The 21,777-nt window shown below is 36.9% G+C and overlaps 1 protein-coding gene and 1 pseudogene across 2 annotated transcripts; both read right to left on the bottom strand.

The window, feature by feature from the left end:
- Nucleotides 1-10,494: 10,494 nt before the first annotated feature.
- On the bottom strand, nt 10,495-11,524 carry LOC147548080 (protein MIZU-KUSSEI 1 pseudogene; annotated as a pseudogene).
- A 1,223-nt stretch (nt 11,525-12,747) lies between these two features.
- Nucleotides 12,748-18,324, bottom strand: LOC147548079 (uncharacterized). Of its 2 annotated transcripts, none has more exons than XM_086667615.1 (9): nt 17,938-18,324; nt 16,534-16,990; nt 16,217-16,298; nt 15,989-16,064; nt 15,783-15,863; nt 14,935-15,071; nt 13,965-14,211; nt 13,762-13,825; nt 12,748-13,681 (listed from the first exon to the last, which is right to left on the bottom strand). In XM_086667615.1, exons 2-9 carry the CDS (start codon nt 16,913-16,915, stop codon nt 13,050-13,052), a joined length of 1,701 nt encoding a protein of 566 aa, XP_086523741.1. In that variant the 5' UTR covers nt 16,916-16,990; nt 17,938-18,324; the 3' UTR covers nt 12,748-13,049. The 2 variants fall into 2 exon arrangements, with proteins under 2 accessions (XP_086523741.1, XP_086523742.1); XM_086667616.1 differs by having other exon boundaries at nt 16,217-16,289; nt 17,938-18,222.
- Nucleotides 18,325-21,777: the final 3,453 nt, after the last annotated feature.

The raw sequence follows: 21,777 nt of genomic DNA, 5'->3' as shown, positions 1-21,777 counted from the left end.
GATGATATCTCCTTTTGCCATGTCATAATTCCTAATTCAACTGCTGACTTAAGAAGCTAATTCCGGATGAATCATGTCAAAACTTTAGCTGATACTTGAAGAGAACTTTCTTAGGAAGAAAATCGATCAATTTGAGTCTTTACTTGCTTGATAGTTCACCGATGGAGTCTGTACTCGACCATCAATCCACGATATATTACAAGTGACAAATTTTACAAAAATCTAATGGTACTGGGTCGTGAACGTTATAGACGGCAGTTGGTAATTTGGATGAACCAGAGACAGAATTCTGAGAAGTAGCAAGTCGAAGAGAGGCTAGGAAATGCTGATAAAATGCGCTGTTGTAAACAGAACATTCAGAAGCATAGTTCTTCGATAGACGAAAATTTAAAGCATCTAATTTCCTAGACAAGACTGGATATGTGTTAGAACTAAAAGTCGCGGAAGCTATCGAACCTACCCAGAAATTGATCCGATTATGAAGATTAATCGAAAAGCTAAGTCAAAATCTAATATGCGAACAGAATTTAACGAGGTTCGGCTTTAAAGCCTACGTCCTCGGGCGAACAAGAAATCTTTATTGAAGGATATATGAAGACAACTAACACAACCCGCAAGTTCGTCCCAAGATGGTACCGTATAGAAATTAACCTTCTATACTAAATCTTCGACGACCGAGAAATTTAACACCGCTCAAAACTATGAACAAAAAATTTCTCTCTCACTTGCTCTCTCTCTTTAGCTCTCTCTAAAGAAGAGTTGTTGTTGCTTGTGTTGGTGTATTGATGTTGCTTGTGTTGGTGTATTGATGTAGGCTCTCAATACCCCTATTTATATAATAATATAAGCCGACTCAATTAGGCAATTGGTTCCACCGACTAGTAGGATTTAGGAAATTAGAAACCATCTAAACCGCCTAATGCCCATCTAAACCGCCTATAATGGAAACCAAAAAACCGCCTATACCAACCGCCTCTCCTATTTGAAACTGCCTCTCACAATTCTCCACCTCGTACACAATTTGATATACTTCAAATTTTGGACGAACACCGGGATACTCCTTGTAAGATATATCTGCTTCTTGTAGCTTCATCCGACTGCACCATATGACCATGGCTGCCTACGTACCCTTTTACAGGATCAAGCCTACCGTAGTTCTACCAACCCTTCACATAAAGATTATCTTGTAATCATTACGCCCTTTCGGGCAACTTAACACGAGCCGATTTGCAGCAATTCCAGACAATGCTGAAACTTGCTACACGTCACCACTTTAGTCAACATGTCCGCGGGATTCTCATCTGTGTGTACCTTCATGAGAGAAACATCACCTTCCTCTATGACATCTCGTACAAAGTGATACCTGACATCGATATGCTTAGTACGAGCATGATGAACCTGATTCTTCGCCAAGTGGATCGCACTTTGACTATCACACCATACATCTACGCACTCCTGCTTAACCCCTAGATCATCCAGAAGACCCCACAACCACAATGCTTCCTTCACACCCTCGGCCATAGCCATATACTCGGCCTCCTTAGTAGATAACGCAACTGTAGATTGTAACATTGATCGCCAACTAACTGGAGCACCATGTACCCTAAATACATAACCAGTAGTAGATCGTCTTCTATCTAGATCGCCAGCATAATCTGAGTCAACATAACCGCTTACCTGACATGTGTCTCCACCAAAGCACAAACCCGTATCAACGGTACCCTTCAAGTACCTCAACACCCATTTCACAGCTTCCCAATGTGTCCTCCCCGGGTTTGCCATAAACCTACTAACCACACTGACTGCTTGTGAAATATCCGGACGAGTACACACCATAGCGTACATCAAACTGCCAACTGCACTAGCATACGGTACACGATCCATATGATCCTTCTCCACCGTAGTAGTGGGAGATTGTTTTCCCGAGAGCCTGAAGTGTGGTGCCAAAGGTGTTGACACCGCCTTCGCATTCTGCATCCCGAATCGAGAAACTACTCGTTCGATGTAACCTTTTTGATTCCAGTAAAGTTTCTTACTTGACCGCTCTCTCTTAATCTCCATTCTCAGTATCTTCTTTGCAGCGCCCATGTTTTTCATCTCAAACTCTTGACTGAGTTGAGATTTCAACTTATCTATCTCCACCATGCTTCTAGAAGCAATAAGCATGTCATCCACATACAAAAGGAGATAAATAAAGTCACCTTCGCGAAGCTTCTTGATGTATACACAACAATCATAGTCACTTCTGCGAAAACCATGCTTTAGCATGAAAAAATCAAATCGTTTGTACCATTGGCGAGGGGATTGTTTCAATCCGTAAAGAGACTTCCTCAAACGACATACTTGATTTTCTTTACCCTCAACCTTATATCCCTCAGGTTGAGCCATATAAATTTCTTCTTCCAAATCACCGTGCAAGAAGGCGGTTTTAACATCGAGTTGTTCCAGCTCAAGATCACTGTGAGCAACAATACTCAATAGCACCCGAATAGAAGTATGTTTCACGACTGGTGAGAAAATCTCATTGTAGTCGACCCCTTCTTTCTGTGCATAACCCTTGGCCACTAGTCTTGCCTTATACCTTGTACCCTTGATTTCGGAAGAATCCTCTTTCTTCTTGTACACCCATTTACAACCAATAACAGACTTACCTTCGGGCAATGGGACAACCTCCCATGTCTTGTTCTTGTGAAGAGAATCCATCTCTTCTTGCATAGCAACCAACCAACTCTCTCTTTCCGCCGTGGTAATAGCTTGTTTGAAGGTGACCGGCTCGTCGTCTTCCACCGAGAGTGCATATTCAACCACATTTTCCTGCCCGTAATGCCTAAGAGGTTTGTCTGACCCTAACCTCTGTACCGGCTTATATAACCGTTTCGGCCTAGTGTGTACCGAAACATCCTGCTGTTGTTGTTGTAAAACTTGTGTACCTTCCCCTTGAACCTCCTCATGATCGGGTTCATCAATTTCCTCATCCTGAGTATTATCCTGATGCTCCACCTGATCATGATTCCTAGAAACCCGTTGGTCTTCGGCTTCTACTTCCACTACTTGAGCTTTAGTAGACCCAACATCACCACAACTAGGCACCGTAGCTTTCGCCATAGCTACAATAGATGACTCATCAAACACCACATCTCTGCTGATTACAAACTTCTTGTCTTCCGTACACCATAGCCGATAACCCTTGACTCCTGTAGCATATCCTAAGAAAATTGCCTTCTTTGCTCTATTGTCAAGTTTGTTACCTTTAACATGGTAATAGGCCGTACAACCGAAAACCTTAAGTCTCCCGTAATCTGCATGTTCACCTGACCACACCTCGTAAGGTATGCCGCCATCTAAAGAAGAATGTGGAGACCTGTTCACAATATAACAAGTTGTAGCAACAGATTCTGCCCACCATTCTACGCCTAATCCCGAATTGGAGCGCATACATCTAGCCTTCTCAAGTAGTGTACGGTTCAATCTCTCTGCGACTCCATTCTGTTGAGGTGTGTTTACTACTGTCCAGTGCCTCACAATGCCTTCCTGATTACAAAACTCCTTGAATGCCCCATCCGTGTACTCGGTCCCATTATCCGACCTTAACGTCTTCAGCTTTCGACCAGTTTTGTTCTCAACCATTGCTTTCCACACCAGGAATGTGTTGAATACCTCATTCTTATGCTTCAGAAAATAAAGCCAGACAAATCTCGAATGATCATCAACGAATGTAACAAAATACCTGGAACCACCCTTGGAAGGTAACTTTGCCGGTCCCAGACATCGGTGTGTACGTAGTCTAACACCTTTTTGCTCCTGTGCTTGCTTGTGGAGAACGTCACCCTGTGTGCCTTCCCGAACACACAATGCTCACAAAACTCCATGCAAGGCTTCTTCATGTCCTTCAACAAGCCTTTCCCGCACATCAAAGATAGACCCTTTTCTGACATATGCCCAAGGCGCATATGCCAAAGCCTCGTACTAGCCGTTGGATCCCTTCCACTGATTCCTACTGCTACATCTCCTGTAATTGTTGTCCCCAAAAGTTTGTATAAATTACCGTAACGAGTACCTCTCATTACCACCAAAGAACCCTTAACGACTTTTATGGAGCCATTCTCTATAATTATCTTACAGCCGTTCCGCTCCAACACACCAAGGGAAATTAGATTTTTCTGCAAATCGGGTATGTGTCTTACGTCCGTCAATGTTCTCACCACTCCATCGTGCATCTTGATACGTATTGTTCCGAGTCCCACAGTTTTACATATACTATCATCACCCAGTATAACTGTACCACCATCTATACTCCTATAGGTAGTAAACAACTCCCTATTTGGACACATATGGTGTGACGCCCCTGAATCAAGCATCCACTTATCGAAGATTTTCTCAGACACATCTGTCACCGAGAAACATTCATCCGCCTCTTCTGACACATATCTCGCCTCTTGCATCTCTTGTTTCTCCTTGTAGCCTTCGTTCTTTTGCTTCAACTTTCTCTTTGGACAAGCCGCTTTAAAGTGGCCAAGCTCACCACAACTAAAGCACGTTTTCTTGAAAGAGCCTCTAGATTTGGATCTAGATTTCCCGCCCTTTCCCTTTCCCCTTTCATTACTCCTCCCCCTCGTTACAAACAACCCTTGTGCTTGTTCTTTGTCTACTCCACCCGACGCCATACTGCTAGTAGCAACCTTACGAAGGTCATCCGCTAATAGCAAATTTCTCGTCTCTTCCATGCTTAGGCTATCACCAACAAGCATCAAAGTTTGAACAAGGTTCTCATAGGATTTAGGCAATGAAAGTAACAATATGAGGGCTTGGTCCTCATCCTCAACCTTAACATCAATATCCTTCAAATCTGAGATAATCCTGTCAAACCTATTCACATATTCTGAATAGAAGAACCCTCTTCCATTCTACATGTGAATAATTTGGATTTAAGTAGACCCGATTCGTTAAAGTTTTCGTCATGAAACTGCTTTCTAGCTTTAACCACACACCCGCCGCTGTTGTTTCTCCGTCTACTAGGAACGCCACGTCCCTCTCAAGACACAACATAATGGTAGCCCGTGCTTCGAGATCTAACTCCTCCCAATCCTCATCTGACATATCTCCTGGTTTCTTTCCCGTCAACGTCTTGTGTAATTTCTGCGAGATTAACAGATTCTTCATCTGCATCCGCCAATAAGAAAAATCGTTTTTCCCATTGAACTTCTCTATCTCATATTTCCCTGCTTTGACCGTACCACTTCTCGATCCCATCTTCTCTTCGTTCAATCTCAACAAGGCTCTGGTACCAATTGTTAGAACTAAAAGTCGCGGAAGCTATCGAACCTACCCAGAAATTGATCCGATTATGAAGATTAATCGAAAAGCTAAGTCAAAATCTAATATGCGAACAGAATTTAACGAGGTTCGGCTTTAAAGCCTACGTCCTTGGGCGAACAAGAAATCTTTATTGAAGGATATATGAAGACGACTAACACAACCCGCAAGTTCGTCCCAAGATGGTACCGTATAGAAATTAACCTTCTATACTAAATCTTCGACGACCGAGAAATTTAACACCGCTCAAAACTATGAACAAAAAATTTCTCTCTCACTTGCTCTCTCTCTTTAGCTCTCTCTAAAGAAGAGTTGTTGTTGCTTGTGTTGGTGTATTGATGTAGGCTCTCAATACCCCTATTTATATAATAATATAAGCCGACTCAATTAGGCAATTGGTTCCACCGACTAGTAGGATTTAGGAAATTAGAAACCATCTAAACCGCCTAATGCCCATCTAAACCGCCTATAATGGAAACCAAAAAACCGCCTATACCAACCGCCTCTCCTATTTGAAACTGCCTCTCACAATATGTTTCTCTGAACGGTTGAAGAATTCGCTTCGCAAAAAACCCAAAGAGATGTGGAAATTCAGCACAAATAGTACATACTTTTTCAGGCACTTCCTTCTCAGAGTTGGCACATGAACCATTGTTATGCGAGAGACTTCGCAAAGATCTAGTGGTTCTTGTACCATTGTTTTGTTCTAAAGCAACCTCACTTTGCCTCCGGATAGTCTCTGATACGAACCTCTGATCGTTACTTGGTGTTGATACATATTGTATTTCCAACTGATGATGTTGTTCTGTCTGTGGTTGGTATTCTAGTCCATTGTCTCTCATACTCGTAAACGTCAAGTCATCAGGAAACGGCGGTAAATCCACTGAGATTTGATTCAGAGAATCACCATCTCCTGGTTGGGAAGACTGCAGTTGTTGGTGACTAATAATATTATTATGCGATATCGACGTTTCTGTACGAGTATAAGTAGAAGGACCAAAATAAGTATTATGTGCATAATTATTTCCACCCATTAATGTAAACTGATTGGAAGCAGAAGGATTAGCGTCATCTACATCATTCGAAGTTGTGTTATTTCCATTCGGAGAAGCAGGGTTCGACAATGATTGGACATAAGCATGAGGCAGAGATCGTGGGACGAAAAATATACAAATAATGAGATAGAAATCGACAATCATTAGATTCATAACAAAACTATTTTTTAAGGTTGTTAGAGCCCCTAACTCTCCTTGAAACCTGGCTTCCGTGGAAAGGTTGTCCGAGGCTTATTTACTTCGCATATTCTAATGCTCAGGCGATGTGGGATAATGCTAATACCTCCCTCAACGCCTTGGATGGTGTTACTCGACACTGTCCCTCCACTCAGGGCTAAGGTTATTAAATCCCGGCCCATCCCTAACACACTAGCCCTGGCACCATGTTAGAGCCTATTGGATCTAACTCTCCTTGAAAACTAGCTTGCAATGAAAGGATTGACCCAAAGACTTATGTACTTCGCAAATTCTAATGCCCAGATAAAGTGGGATAATGCTAAGATAGGTGGTTACTCCGTGAATTCTTCGTTAGTTAAATCCACCAAAGATTGGTAATTCACATTACCATCATGCGATTACGGATTATGTTATCTTAAAAGGTAAGGTGAATTAACAATCTTTAACCTAAAAATCCTTAGCAAAAGAATCAAAAGAGAAACAAACTTACCACGCCGACCGGAACACGGAATGATCCAAAACACGAAAGATCACCACCATAAAATTGGTTTCCATTGTCTACTGGTGGTTGCAGACCAGAAAGAAGAAAGGATGTTGTTTCGAAAGCAAGAAAGCGGTCGATCACGCATTCCAAGAAATCATCTAATTCTTCTAAATTCATATAATTCTCCTACCCCACAAAGAAAATAATACAAAATTCAGTTTTAACCTAAAATTTCAAAAACAGAATATCAAAATTTTACCAGTGAAATAGAGTGATTTGCCCATAGTGTCTCCAATATACTTGACAATCTAGTCAACTCTGTTTCCAACTTCAGATAATTAAGAGAGCTTAATTTTGAATAACAGCGAAAAAGAATTCGATCAAAAACTCAACATGAACATTAAATAAAAGGAAGATGAAAAAGATTAAAACTCACATTTTCTGCTTCACCAAGGTGCGGTGTTACTGAAAAAAAAGGGTTAGAAATTTTTGTTTGACATTGTGAAAATAAACCCTAATTAAGATTTATATTAACAACTTAACTTGATCAAGATGACTATTATTATTATTATTATTATTATTATTATTATTATTATTATTATTACGAGTTCTATATGAACTTGGGTTATTACTAACTAACTCACTCAGATAAAAGCATCTCCAATGCAAAACTCAAAAAAATCTCTATTCATCCTATTTGTCAAGTTCCAATTGAGATTCTCACTCCTAGGTGTCGAAAATAGAGATCCTCAATTTTTGTATGTCTCCAATGCAACACTCTAAACTCTTCTATTTTAGTTATTTGTTATGGTTTTTTTTGTAAAAAAATAATTTGTTATTTTGGAAATATACGAAGACTTGATTCCTATTGGTTGAAATCTAAATATTGATGAGTTGGACAATTAGAGATATCTCAAGAGGACACTCTATTTTCAGAGTGTCCTCTTGAGATATCTCTATTCCACTCTCGACACATCATCTTTGAGATCGTAGTTGAGTTTTGCATTGGAGATGAGTTTTTCTTAAAAACTCAGAAAATCCTATGTTGCACTCAGAGTTTCTAAGATTGAGTTTTGCATTGGAGATGCTCTAAGGAATACCATTTTATTTAAATTGGTCCCTCCTTTTTTTTCTCCCTAAAATCAACCCTAACCACTAAATATGGCGGAAAGATCCCTATTTTTGTATTACTTTTTGGGCTAATCCTTTTCAGCCCCTAATAAATGTGATCATTTTTTTTAGCCCTCAATTTTTAGTAAATTAGTTTTTGGCCTTCTTTTTAGTTGGTTCTAGTCTTCAAGGTCTAAAACAACGATATTACACTCAATGGACCCCCTAAGGATCAAATCGTCAACAACCCAGTTACCGTCGACGATCTTCCCGATTTCCACATCGAAGATGGGTAGCTGTACTCCCGGTTGGTTTTTGTTCTACTTAGGAACCCATTCGAGTGCGCCTCAACGTTATGGCATTATGATTTGCCTTAGAAGAAATAAGTTCCCCAGTATTGTCATGAGGATGAAATTTCTGGCCAATATGTTTATTAACAGTTTGGAAAATAAAGCTATTTTCATTATGAACTTCATGACTTCCCAACAACCACCCATATTCACTAATGAACTCTCAAAGACTTCACTTGTTTTGAGTCATTAGAACTTTAATTTGAAGTTTTTATATGAAAATCGAATTGCTTAGTTAAGTGGGTTGACTAGGAATATCAATAATGTTTGTCCTCGAGTATTTGGAGATATTTTACAGAGAGCATTAGTAGAACTTTTTTTTGATGAAATGAGCATTAGTAGAACTTGATAAGAAGAACATTGGTGAATCCGCTAATAGTGGACTTATTAAAAACAATGATTTAACAATACAAATATATTAATGATTTAACAATTAACTCATCAAATCTCCTGTCTTTTAAATTTTTATTTAAATCAACATATTTTTTGATTTTAAAATTTGATGTTGCCGATACCATTCCATGTTTAGGGAGACAAAATTTCAGTTATTGATAGACCTTCATTATCTATAAGCCCTATTTGAGGGATACATAGATTTGGATATTGACATTATATGCAGTATATGATTTAGACATCACATAAGATGTATTTAAGCCGATTTAAAGTGTTTATTTATGAGTTTCATTAATTTCATTTTCACAAGGTCCACAAACTCGTTATCTTAATAAATGAAAGCTGTTGGTTCGAAAAATCCAATATTCAATTGCTCTTGGTTAAATGAACGTGCCTATATTTGTTTAGTTTGGGAGTCTACATCAATGTATACAAACTGCATAAAAATTTTACGGGTGATTTGCAAACATATTATATTTTTTGTAATAAAATTGACATAGTATATTGTGATTTCTAGAAATGTGTACTAATGTGTACTAATCTAGCATATAAAATAAAAATTTAAAAAAATGATACGTGGTCAACCAAAGGTCTTGGGTGCCTTGGCCAATTAAAATTTGGGTCCCGCAGTGGGCGTATTCATGTCGGGTACCTATTAGAACCTAGTACGGCGGGGTGCCTAGTGGGGGAGGTACTCGAGCGCCTCCTCTTCACTTGCGTTAATTCTTTTCTGTTTCATTCTCTTCTTAGTCTCTTCTTCTTCCCTGTCTATCATCATCATCACGTCATCGTGGAAACAACCTTATTTCCAAACCATCATCATCGATCCCCAAAGAGTTAGAGAGAGAAGGAACCTGTTTTTAGGAAGAGAAAGAGAGAAAGAGAGTACAACTATGATGGCAAGCACTTTGATTCCAAACCTTAATTCCAAGTCAACCTTGATTCTATTTGATTTTGTGGTTGAAGTTTTGGTGACAATTCAACAAAACAAAAGAATTTAAAATACCCTCAAACTGGTCTCGGGACTGTCCAATCCGAAAGTCAAATCAAGGGCTCAGATTGGGCTAGTACGAGAACTTTCAGACTAGTCAGTCTGAAAAACCCCTTAGACAGGTGCGAGTCCGAGCCTCCGCTTTAGCTTTCAGATGGCTGATCCACATCCTTTATACCCGGGTGGCAATAGGCGTTTGGGTCAAAAGACACTTGATCCTAAAGGATCTAATTTTGCTCTCAAAACTAATGGTGACATGATAATATTTGTAATCTGTAAGGGGAAGAATATAATATAGCAGAAGCCAAAAGGATAAACATGTGTCATATAAAACTGTCAACTATTACTTAGTGTAGTGGTTAGACACTCACTTCCTTATCTGAGAGATAATGAAAGTGAAAATCTATGGACTTACTAACCAAGGTTAAACCATCTGAACAAACAAATTTAGTTTTGGCCAAATGAGATAAATTTTATATATACATGATATTCAAGTTGAAAGAGACATAGAGAAATATTAAGACCTTAATCACTTCTTTTTGCGACACGACATAAAAATAATCTAAACCCCAACAACAAAAAGAAATACTAATTTACAACTTCTTGAACAACAAAAGCAAGTGGAGAACTACAAAACCAACACAACATGAATAACTCAGGAAGGAAATGAACAGAGCAACTCCTAACCACTTCCACCTTGTAGCTTAAGATCAAAAGCAACTAAATAGTAAAGAAGAAAAAAATCAAACCCTAATCATATAAATACTAAGTTGAGGACCTCCATTACCATTAGGGTTCATCATATCAAATGCTTCAGAGTCTTTAGACCCAACAACTCTTTCAAACCTAGCTCTCATATACATAAGTTCACCTTCTGATCCATCTCCACTTCCGGGTAAAACTCCAGCACCCACCGATATCGGTTCGACCGCTTTCAAAACTTTCAATTCATCGGGCCCACAATCGAACATCATTGCGAGCCCGCATTTCCTTCCATTACAATAGCTTCTCCAGAGTGGTTCCTCCAACAATCTTGGACTCTTTTGATTCACTTTCTTATCACATTCTAATGCTATTCTAACCAACCCAGATGCCATTTCTTGAATCAATTCACTTGTTGGCATAGCAAGTTCAATAAGAAACACTGGATATGATTTTGGGTCTTGTTGAAATGCTAAATTTACGTTACCTCGACGATACCCGAATAAAGTACCAATTAGTTTGTTACCAACATGAGAGTATGAATTTTGCCTTCCGAAAAGAGCAAAGAATGATCTGAGTTTTGGAACTGAGATGAATTGGAGTTTTTTCTTCTTCGTCTTCGGTAATACAACTAAAGACTTATCATTTCCGACTTCGGTTTCCTTATCCATATATTGAATCCGTGACGAAGGGAAGGATGACAAAATTTCTTCGTCGTTGTTTTCATCCTCTTCTGTCTTCACCACCCAACAAAAGTGTCTACTAGAGAAGGAGAAGGATGAGTCATGGGGAGTTTTGGCCATTATTGAATTCATCTTCAGAGAGAATATAGGAACTTGTTGAAGATGGGTAATGGGGATAGAAATCTAGAGAGTAGAGAGAGAGAGGGAGTGTGGGTGTGTGTTATCTTCTTCTCTTGTGAATGGACAAATGTGGTTCTCATTTAACATGTACTAATACCACATTTTGTCAACCATCTGTACCAGTGAGAGAAATGCAAGGAAGATGAGCAACCCCACCTAATTAATACTACCAGACAAGACAAGGAGAGAGCAAGAGAGATCTAGAGAGAGAGAGAGAGAGAGAGAGAGAGAGAGATTTAGAGAGAGAGAGATCTAGAGAGAGAGAGAGAGAGATCTAGAGAGAGAGAGAGAGATCTAGAGAACAATACACTGCGATTTCATTTCTATTCTCGTGAAGTGGGGTCCAATTGGGTAATGGAAACAAATACAGTTATAAGCTGCTGGTAAAGCTATATCTACCCCAACTACCCCAATTACTACTAGCACTAGTGAGGTGTTAAAGGCTGTCAGTTTAATTTCACAACTCAATAAAAACCTAATTTCATGATTCTTGTACTATTTTTTCAGAATTCCGGTTCCTAAGTAGTTCAATAACCGGATTGGAACCAATGTTTTAATACTTAGAGGTGTCTAAATTTGGTTCTTTTCCGTTCCCGATCTACTTACGTCAACGAGCTAATTTCACTTCCTAACCGTTAACGGATAAGGCGGGAGCCTCACCAGAAACTAGTGACCATTCCGGTTGAGAAACTAGCAAAAAATATGTGGAACCAAAACGAGAAAATCGTTTGTAGTTATGCGGTTGAGAAACTAGCAAAAAATATTGTACCTAGTTATCTACCACCATAGTTCAACAAAAAAAATAGTTATCTACCACCAGGTCCACCACACCACCACAACCACCAGGTTTTGGTAACAGAGAAACCCTAATTCTTGTTCCCCCTCCAAGCAGATTAGTTTGTTTGTTGTACTAGAAAGTAAAGTAGAAAACCTAATCCCATGATGGGTCCTAATAAGAACCTACTTATAAACTAACATCTACTAATCATCAGTATGAAATATGAATATACCTGCTAAGTGATTCTGCCCAGTGAAAAAATACACAAGTGCTTCCAGCATATATATAAAAGAATTTCTCTCGTATAAGTTTTAAATAACATAAGGTGGATTTTAGGTAGTGTTCCTACTTCAAAATTAGCTCAAACAAGCAGACTGCCAAATAATCGAGTCCTACAAAAAGATTTCAAAAATCCTACTCCAATCAACTCAGACCTCAGATCTGACTTGAACAAAAAACGGTACCTATCGCAAGTATGGGTGAATTCTCACTCATACGAAGTATCAAAATCAGCACAAATATTAGAAATCATTGTTCAAATGCAAATTCATTAATCAATTCCTACAGAAAATTAAAATAAATAGAACGTCTGTTTAACTATCCAATGCGAAACTGTTCGAAAATATGCTAATGTCTGCCTACATAACTATTAGACAACAACGAAACCTTCATGTGAAGTTAGAAGTTTGAATACAACATAAAGAAAACAGACGGGCATACATCACTTCAGGAACCCATCTCTATATCTGGTTTAGCATCCATTGATGATAATGAGAAAATCAATATAGCTGACATAAAATACCTGGATGGAGAGTTATGTATTCCTGTGCTGTTTACCTCCTAGTATGACGATGATGGTAACTGTGCCTTTCATTCTTTGATGAAGACTCTGAATTCGTACTAGGATTCCTATTATAATCCCGAGTTTCATAAATGTCGGAGCTGTATTTTTTTGGTGAGTACCGATCATCTGAATTTGAGTATGGTAAAGTGTTATAAGGACTCTGATGAGGTGAACCTTCATGATTCGTCCTACTTCTATTAGATACATATCTACCTAAACTTGGATTTCTAGAGCTCTGAGTGCCGGAACCACTGTAAGATGGGGTGTCACAACCTGGCGGGGCATCATCTTTGTAGGTCCGAGATCGCCTATTGTCACTATAGTGCTCTCTGTTGATGGTGTCAGACGAACGGTTTGAATTCGGGTTAAACCGAAGTCTGTATGGATCAAAATTAGAAGTTCCTCGTGAAGATGCCCATTGTTTTTCATCGGCATTTTCGGGTATTGGAGCATTAATTCCTGGAAATTCAACACTCATCCTCTTCTTAGGTTCAGGTTCAGGTTCTGGCTCTTCTGTTTCTGAAAGTTCTCCATCCTCCTGGTCTTCCTTCGTCTTTTTATTCGTAGTCTCATCATCCGTGTATATTTTAATTCCAGAGGTCGTGCCATCGTCATCGACATCTAAGAATTTGTAATGATTATAATTTATTAGACAATTTTCTAGAAGATTATTTTTAGAAATTCTGAGCTATGGCAATTACCAAGATATCCTGGTGGATACCCAATTTCACGCATTCTGTGCAGCCACGGTGGTGGGTCAAACTCCTGGGTAAAACAAAAAAAGATCTTACTCTAAACAGTACTTAGAAACATGAAACGTGTCTCAACCATAAGGCTAAAAGAAGTACATCTGTGTGTGTTTGGGTAAGTGTATGTGAAAGAGAGAGAGAGAGAGAGACGTTACCCCAATACCGAGAATTTGTCTTGTTTCTGGACCAAGAAAGCCTGGTTTCAGGCCCTCGTACTTTCCACCAGATGAATTCTGATAATACCTTGTTTGCTTCTGGGGACCAGCATTTTGGGGCTTTTTTGAGTTGTGTTGTTTGCGAGCATTATTTACGGCTACATGATCACGAGGCTTGGGGCACTCCTTCAGTGCATGGTTGTACGAAGCACAATTGAAACAACGTGAAGCTTCTATCTCAAGCCCCCTGTAAAAAGCAAATAAAAAAAAGAGATTCATTGGAGGTAGTACCAAATTAGTAAAATGAAATTTAATATTAAAATGACGGTAAAGTATAAAATTTGGATGGATCTCTGACTCTAAGAGGAGAGAATAATGCAATTATTAGCTAAACAATCATAAAAGGAAAGATTTGTCAACAATTCTTCAGCCTGTGCTCCATTATCTGCCAAATAAGCAGGAACTTTTTGATGCTATGCCTCCTAATAGCTCAAGTTCAAAACAATCAGGTTTTGAACACGATTCTTATGCCTCTTTTCTTAACATGTTAATAGTTTTCATGTCTCTTGCCTTTTTTGAAGGGAAAGAAGTCATATCATGGTAAAAGTGCAATAATGGGTATCCCTGTTATAGTGGTTATAGATCAGCATTAAGGGTAATGCAAGTGAGGTGGCAATGGAGGTGAAGAAAGTAATAGATTCACATGCTCTGTAAAGATGGTTCCAAGTTTTCAACAGATAAGTATGAACAAGAACTTTACAATTTCTTTTAGTGGGAGCATCTATTCAGTTATCATGAGCTTCTTCGATAACAAAGACACGAGTATTAAGGATACAACAGAGAATGAGAATTATAGGTACAAAGCAAAAGTATTAAAATGATCTATGAAAGGCACAGTACATGGTACAGACTAAAGTCCGTTTTGTAAGTAGAAGAAATTGCACATTAATAAGGTACTGAAAGCAAGTACCTCTCTACATTAGTTGAACCTTCCGCAGAAGTCAAACCCAATGTATATTCACGATCATAACGAGGAGCGGATTCACCATCAAATTGAATGATCTCCTTAGTTTGCTCTTTTCTTGTTTCATTATCCATCCAAAAGGACTTCAATTTGAAAAGGATTTAGTAAGTAGTAAGTAAAGGTATATAAGTATCGAAGTATCTCAAGAGCTTCACGGTATGTTTAAATGCTATAACCACAAGAAAAATGTGAAGATACTATAAAATAACAATTCCAGAAAATTAAAGAAGCCAAGCATATATAAAATGAAGGAGTGCCTACATCTATGAATATCACTAAATACTATAAGACAGTCTACCCAAATAAATGTAAATGCTCAACTGGCCACCAATTTGCAAGTAAGAACAGAAACACCAAAAAGTAGAAATCAATGCAAATGCAAGCTATAATGCACGTAAGGGTATCAATATCAGACATCACTACGGTGTTTCAAAAAGGCTGAATCGTAAATACAGACCACCACGTGTACATTTACTGCTTTAACTTTACGTATTTATTTTTTACTTTTCGACCAACCATTATATTATAATATTATTAATGAAGACATTAATCTTGAGTAGTAATTTATGATTTTGACAAGATTGTATGCAAGTACACAAATGTACATTCAAAATACGGCATAATACTGTTGACGTGACTACGGGTGTCCGACAAGAGTATCCAATTTCCGCGGCAACCAGAAATGCAGAAAAGGAGTACCCGTAGTTTAACAGAGACAAAAAGAAATTTTGAGTATCACATTGTTTAATCCAATATGTAAGTATGGGTGCAGTAAGCACACAAAAAAGACTTACCACTGTTGAAGAGCTCTTTAGGCCAACAAGTAATGCTGGAAAGTAAGTTTCCTCACCAGATACCAGGGCTTCCTGCGGCTTCTGATAGGACGAAAGCAAAGAACTTAGTCATGTACGTTAACTGAACTAACCGCTCTATGAAATGGTAATAGTTCACCTACTATCTTTAAGTAAAGAATGAAAATGAACTTCAGATTGAGGCTTACCTCAATTGAGGAATCATGTTGAGTATTCCACTCAGACCACTGCTGCAAAAGTTCACTAAGTTTCTTTTTGCTAGCACTGAAAAATACAGTAAGAAATCAAGTAAGATGATAAATTTTACGTATAAGGGAAAAACCAAAGCAATTCTTGTCGCGACAATTGGATCTGAACGAGCTATAAATATACAAGTTACTGTTGCATAACAAATAAAAGATGATTTTGCTACAGACCTTGTCAAGGAATTATATATGACACGCACAGAAGGTTCTTTATCATCATAAGCAATTCTAGCACGTTTAATACCTGATATAGCTAGATTGTACTTGATCATGGAAAACACGCCAAAAGAAAACATAGAAACCCATGTTTTTTTAAATGTTGTACTACTAAAAACCAGAAAGCAAATTACATATATAGATTTAAAAACGCCAAAGAGCCCATACTAATGTTTAAAAAGAACAATTTCAAACCAGCCGGCAAAAAATGATATGTCCCTGATACAACAAAAAAGTAGTCAACAGGGCGAACATGGATTTAAACAGGATACGTTTGTTATGCACGGTATGGTCATTGATCTCACTTTCATTCTGGGCTGCAGCAGCGCCGTTTTCACAATTCATAAAAGAGTTGTCTTTGTCAATCTTCTCTGAGGCAATCACAATTTCATCTAATTTAATACTCTTTGGTAAAATGAGTGGTTCGTCATCCTCCTCAAGTTCCATTTCCTGTACCTGAAGATCCTCTATAACCCCTCCATCATTGCCTTCTGCCGGTTTCTCATCGTCAATGGAGTTTGCTTTATCTCGAGAATCGCTAGGTTGAGGTTCAAGTTCCCTTGGATCACATTTTAAATTACCCAATTCATTATCCTCATTTCCACTGCCAGAGCAAGTAGATGCATTGAGATCAATAAAATCTCCAGGAACCATATTTAAGTGAATAAACAATCTTGCATCAGCAAGTCCAACTGCCGTCAAGTGAAGCAACGTCCAACAAATATTCACCTGTAACATAATTGAGGTACAGAAATCAGAAGGAGTAAATATCGTAATACACCATTAATATCATGCTTCAAACCACTCTGATCAACTTACATAACAAGGACAAGAGGTGTGCTGTTTAAAAATTTGTAAATAAACTGAATAGAAGCTAAAGATGACAAAGATGTTGCATTCATGGTTCAAGTTTGAATGTCTAGTTGATTGTTAAGTACTTTTGACGCCTTGATAAGGATTGAATCACTTGATAACGATAATCCATCACTCAATCAATATCCTGATTCCTGTTCAATACTTCAATCCTTATTGAAAGAAAGATTTATACTGGTAACAGAAATGCAACATATAAATAATGGCGCACCGACTTGGAGAATGGATGGCATGATCTACTAAAACCTTGACATCAGGGAATTCCTTATTATATTGAAGTCTGATAGTTGACCCCATAAATCAGTAACTTTTTACCTTCTATGAACATCATTTAAGATGTACAGATTTGCCAAATTGGAATATTTGTACAACAACCCTTTCCATCCATTACGAAGGGAAACTAGAAAGTAAGATCTAGGGTTTCCAATTGCATCAAATAAACTGCACTATTAACAAATACCACCTAACCATTCTCTGCCATATCATTCTGGTTTTGTATGAGTGACCTAATTCAAAATTGGGTTGCCGCCTTTGGTTTAATTCAATCTTTTCCAATAACGAAAAAGGAAGTAAAAATTTAAAATTCAAGTAACACAAAAGCATCTAACAATCAATATCATGCAATGAACTCAATAAAGTAGTAAACGTAGAAATTAAGAGAGTATACGCTTAAATAAACCCTAGAAACTAGATTTCTTCTTCAAATAAGAAAACATATAGTAAGAACTTTGTGCATTGATACAAATTTAAGTAGAATTAACTTCAATAACATATTAAATCGGAGTTCGAGAGATGAATTTTACCTTCTATGAATATTCTTTCAGACCAGAGTTTGTCTAGAAGTGGTGAGAGAGAGAGATGAGAGATCCACCGGAAGCCGAAGTGATGAGAGAGAGAGAGAGAGAGTTTCTGGTGGTAGAGGGAATTTACCAAATATAAAAGAAGTAGGTATCAAGTAAAGCTCGAAATAGCATAAAATATAAAGATCTTGTGATCTATGTGTTCGAGATCCAAAAGTGAGCTTTAGCCATTTAACTTCGTCTTCACCCATTTAATTTCGTTGGGTTTTAAGCGAGTAGTAATTCGACAGTTATCGTGTCTATCACATCGTATCAATTTATCAATGTCTTCGATGTAAAAAAGATGGTGGGGGTTTCGAAAAACAAAACTACTCCTATTATCCGGGTAGCAAGACCATTTGGGTGGAAAAATCTAGTTTTCCCCATATTATTTTATCGCGGAAACGACCATTTAGAGCATCTCCAATGCAAGACTCAAGAAAAACTCTAAAAATCCTATGTGTCAAGTGTGAAAAATGGATCTCTAAATGGTCGCTTTCTTACTTGACCATTTAGAGACACTCTATTGCAAAATCTATGCAACACTCAAGAGAAACTCTAGAAACCTATATTTTAGTTTAAAACTAATTGATTTGCTTATGTGGCACTTAGAGATCCTCAAGAAGACACTCTAAATTTAGATTGTCTTCTTAAGGATCTCTAAAATAAATCTTGACACATCACTTTAGAGATTCATGTTGAGTTTTGCATTGAAGATGGATTTTAAAGAAAAACTCTAAAAAAATCTTATTTGACACTCTAAGAGCATCTCCAATGCAAGACTCAAGAAAAACTCTAAAAATCCTATGTGTCAAGTGTGAAAAATGTATCTCTAAATGGTCTCTTTCCTATTTGGTCATTTAGAGACACTCTATTCCAAAACCATCTCCAATGCAACACTCAAAAGAAACTCTAAAAACCTATATTTTAGTTTAAAACTAATTGATTTGCTTATGTGGCACTTAGAGAAACTCAAGAGGGCACTCTAAGTTTAGAGTGTCCTCTTAAGGATCTCTAAAATGAATCTTGACACATCACTTTAGAGATTCATGTTAAGTTTTGCATTGGAGATGGATTTTAGAGAAAAACTCAAAAAAAATCCTATGTGGCACTCTAAGATTTAGAGTTTGAGTGTTGCATTGGAGATGCTCTAAGATTTAGAGTTTGACTGTTGCATTTGGAGATGCTCTCAGGACTACTCTTTCACTGGATTAGACAAGAGAGAAGAGAGATAGAGGAGCTGAGAGAGAGATAAGAGGAAGAAAGAGGAAAAAAATGATGATGGCAAAAGGAGATGGAGCGGGTGGTGGTGTCGGAGTTGGTAGTTGTAGTGGGAAGGGAAGAAGAAGACCGACAAAATGTTAAGGGTAATGGACAAAACGCCTCGTGTTCCTAGTGAGAGTTTGTCGTGATAATTTATATTAGAAACTCGATCCAAGTCTCGCTCAAACAAGTCTCAAGTATAAACCCGAGCCAAAATTACCACTACGAGTACAAATAAAAAACCAAAGCAACTGGAAAACAAAAATTAAATATAATTTAAATTTTATGAAAAATATAGCATCATTTGGAAATGCTTAGAAAATGTGCATCCCCAAATTAATTTTGATAAAGTCAAAGATAGTAGGAAATCACATATCAAATATATCAAAATTAATAATTTTTGAGTCTATAGACCAAAAATAGGGTCCTAATAGGAGATTTAATCCTCTATAATCCTAAAAAGGATTTAAAAACCAAATTAATCATCATAAAAGAGATCTAGTCCATTTGTATTCATCTCGAGAGAAATATCAAATCTCTATAATATTTAATCCTTATTAATACCTATTATAACCTTTCCATATATTTTGTAACCGTTTTTGTCAAAATAATCATGTATATATCATTTCCTTAATTGTCTCCATCTTTCTCTCTCCAATCAGAATTATAATGAAAGAAATATTAACAAATCTAATATGTAACCGTAATATAGTATATCTCATTTTCAAGAACATTAACCTAGTTGTTTAACCACTATTAACATCAGAACTCTACATTCATCTCCATTAAACTTATCGAAGATCAATTCTTGAAGGTAATTATTTTTGCTAAAATCATAATGAGAACATTCATTTGTAAGATTTCGTTTTGTTTTCATGTATTTGATATTACTGTTTTGTATTTAGATTCATTTTTAAGATCTAATAATTAATTTTTTAAACTGTATCAAATTGTTATGTATTATTTCTGAAAAAACGATGCAATTGTAGATCTTTCTCATAATATATATTTCCATCTTTGATAGATCTGAAATTGAAGTCTAAACTTCTCTCTCTCTCTCTAAAATTTTAATATCAATAATGAAATCTTTGATCTTTATATCATATTTAATGTTTTATTGAATCTAGGTATGTTCTATATCTTTCAATTTTCGTGGTATGTATCTTAAGATTTTCGTTCAATCATTACTGAAGTTTTTTTCAGATCAGATTCATCTTCACTGACGGACTCAAACATACCTATATTCAGATTCATTGTTTTCTCTGGATATAAAGTACATGTACTTTACGCGTACTTTTTTCACAAAACAGTTGTCATTTATAGTACAATAAATGTTCCAAAAATTATATGTAATTTATTGCACATTATACATATTTTTTCACATAACAGTGACCTTGTGATTCGAACTAACATTATGTTTGTCTTCTAACACATTATGAAGTTTAACAAACAGTATGCATAATTTATTCCATTATACATGTCGTTTCTAGTAAATTGATTGTTTTGTTAACAAATGTATATGTTTTCTTTTTGCAGTTTTGTTGTTACTTATGGAATTTGCTACTGAAGTTGGTCATTTGTTTCCTGGTGGTGCAAAATCATTTGGATATGCTCTTCGAAAATATAGTGTAAATGTTGTTTGTCCTGCTCAAGACTATATATGCTCTTCGACAATATAGTGTAAACGATTTTTTGGTAAGAGAATGTAAACGATGTGTAATGTAGAAGAAATTATGTGTTATGTAATAGAAAGTATGTGTAATTTACTGAACAAGACCCAAATACATTTGATAAATTACGTTGTATACTTGACTAATGATGGTTTATTCGTCATAAATAATACATAATTTACGTATTTGTTTCATAATTTGTATTCGATTTGTATTTATGTATGAGTAAAAACGAAAACAAATGCTGCTTTAATGTTCCCAGAGAAATATACTATTTCCAAAACTGAAAGTTAAGTGAGAGAAAGTGATATATATGTTTTGTATATTAACCCCCAAATCACGCTAAATTGATCCTAGATTGATTCAGATAATAGGAAAGAGAAAATTTGATTTCCAAATCTGTTTAGAGGAAAGAGAAATTATGATTTGTTTCTATCTTTTTTTTTCTAATAAATCTCCATATTTTTTGCTAATAAATCTCCATATTAAATCTGTAAAGAAGAGAGAGAAAATTGATTTGGGAAAGTTTAGATTTTGTTTCTAAACAGATTATAGAAGAGAGAGAAATTTTCGTGAGAATCTAACCTTTTTTTCCTAAATTTATCCTAAAATCAAGGTACATTAAACCGATTGAAATCCCAAATGAAGTAGGTTTAGAGAGAGAAAGTGTCTTTATGAAGATTGGTATCCAATCTGTTTCGGCTGAATAAAGATCCCCCACAAATCACGCCCTCGGGTTTTGGGAAAGTTTCCTAAAACCCTCGTAAATTCAAAAAACCCGGACTTTTTTGATTTGGGATACATTTGGTATTACCCAATAAATTAGCCATACTTTATACCCTTCTTGTAAAAGGACCAAAAATCCATAATC

This window comes from Eschscholzia californica, unplaced genomic scaffold, assembly GCF_041429995.1.
Source record: "Eschscholzia californica isolate CP2 unplaced genomic scaffold, dmEscCali1.0.p SCAF_3, whole genome shotgun sequence".
Taxonomy (NCBI): domain Eukaryota; kingdom Viridiplantae; phylum Streptophyta; class Magnoliopsida; order Ranunculales; family Papaveraceae; genus Eschscholzia; species Eschscholzia californica.
The sequence above is the reverse complement of the archived record's forward strand: the minus strand, read 5'-3'. Positions and strand labels throughout refer to the sequence as shown.

Bases quoted from the DNA above. Each gene is read 5' to 3' on its own strand.
- LOC147548079 (XM_086667615.1), bottom strand. From the start codon at position 16,915: ATGGTTCCTGGAGATTTTATTGATCTCAATGCATCTACTTGCTCTGGC. The intron at 15,072-15,782 runs GTAAGTCTTTTT...TTCAAATTGAAG, and splicing joins TAAAGAGCTCTTCAACAGTG to TCCTTTTGGATGGATAATGA. The intron at 13,682-13,761 runs GTAATTGCCATA...ACAAATTCTTAG, and splicing joins GTATCCACCAGGATATCTTG to ATGTCGATGACGATGGCACG.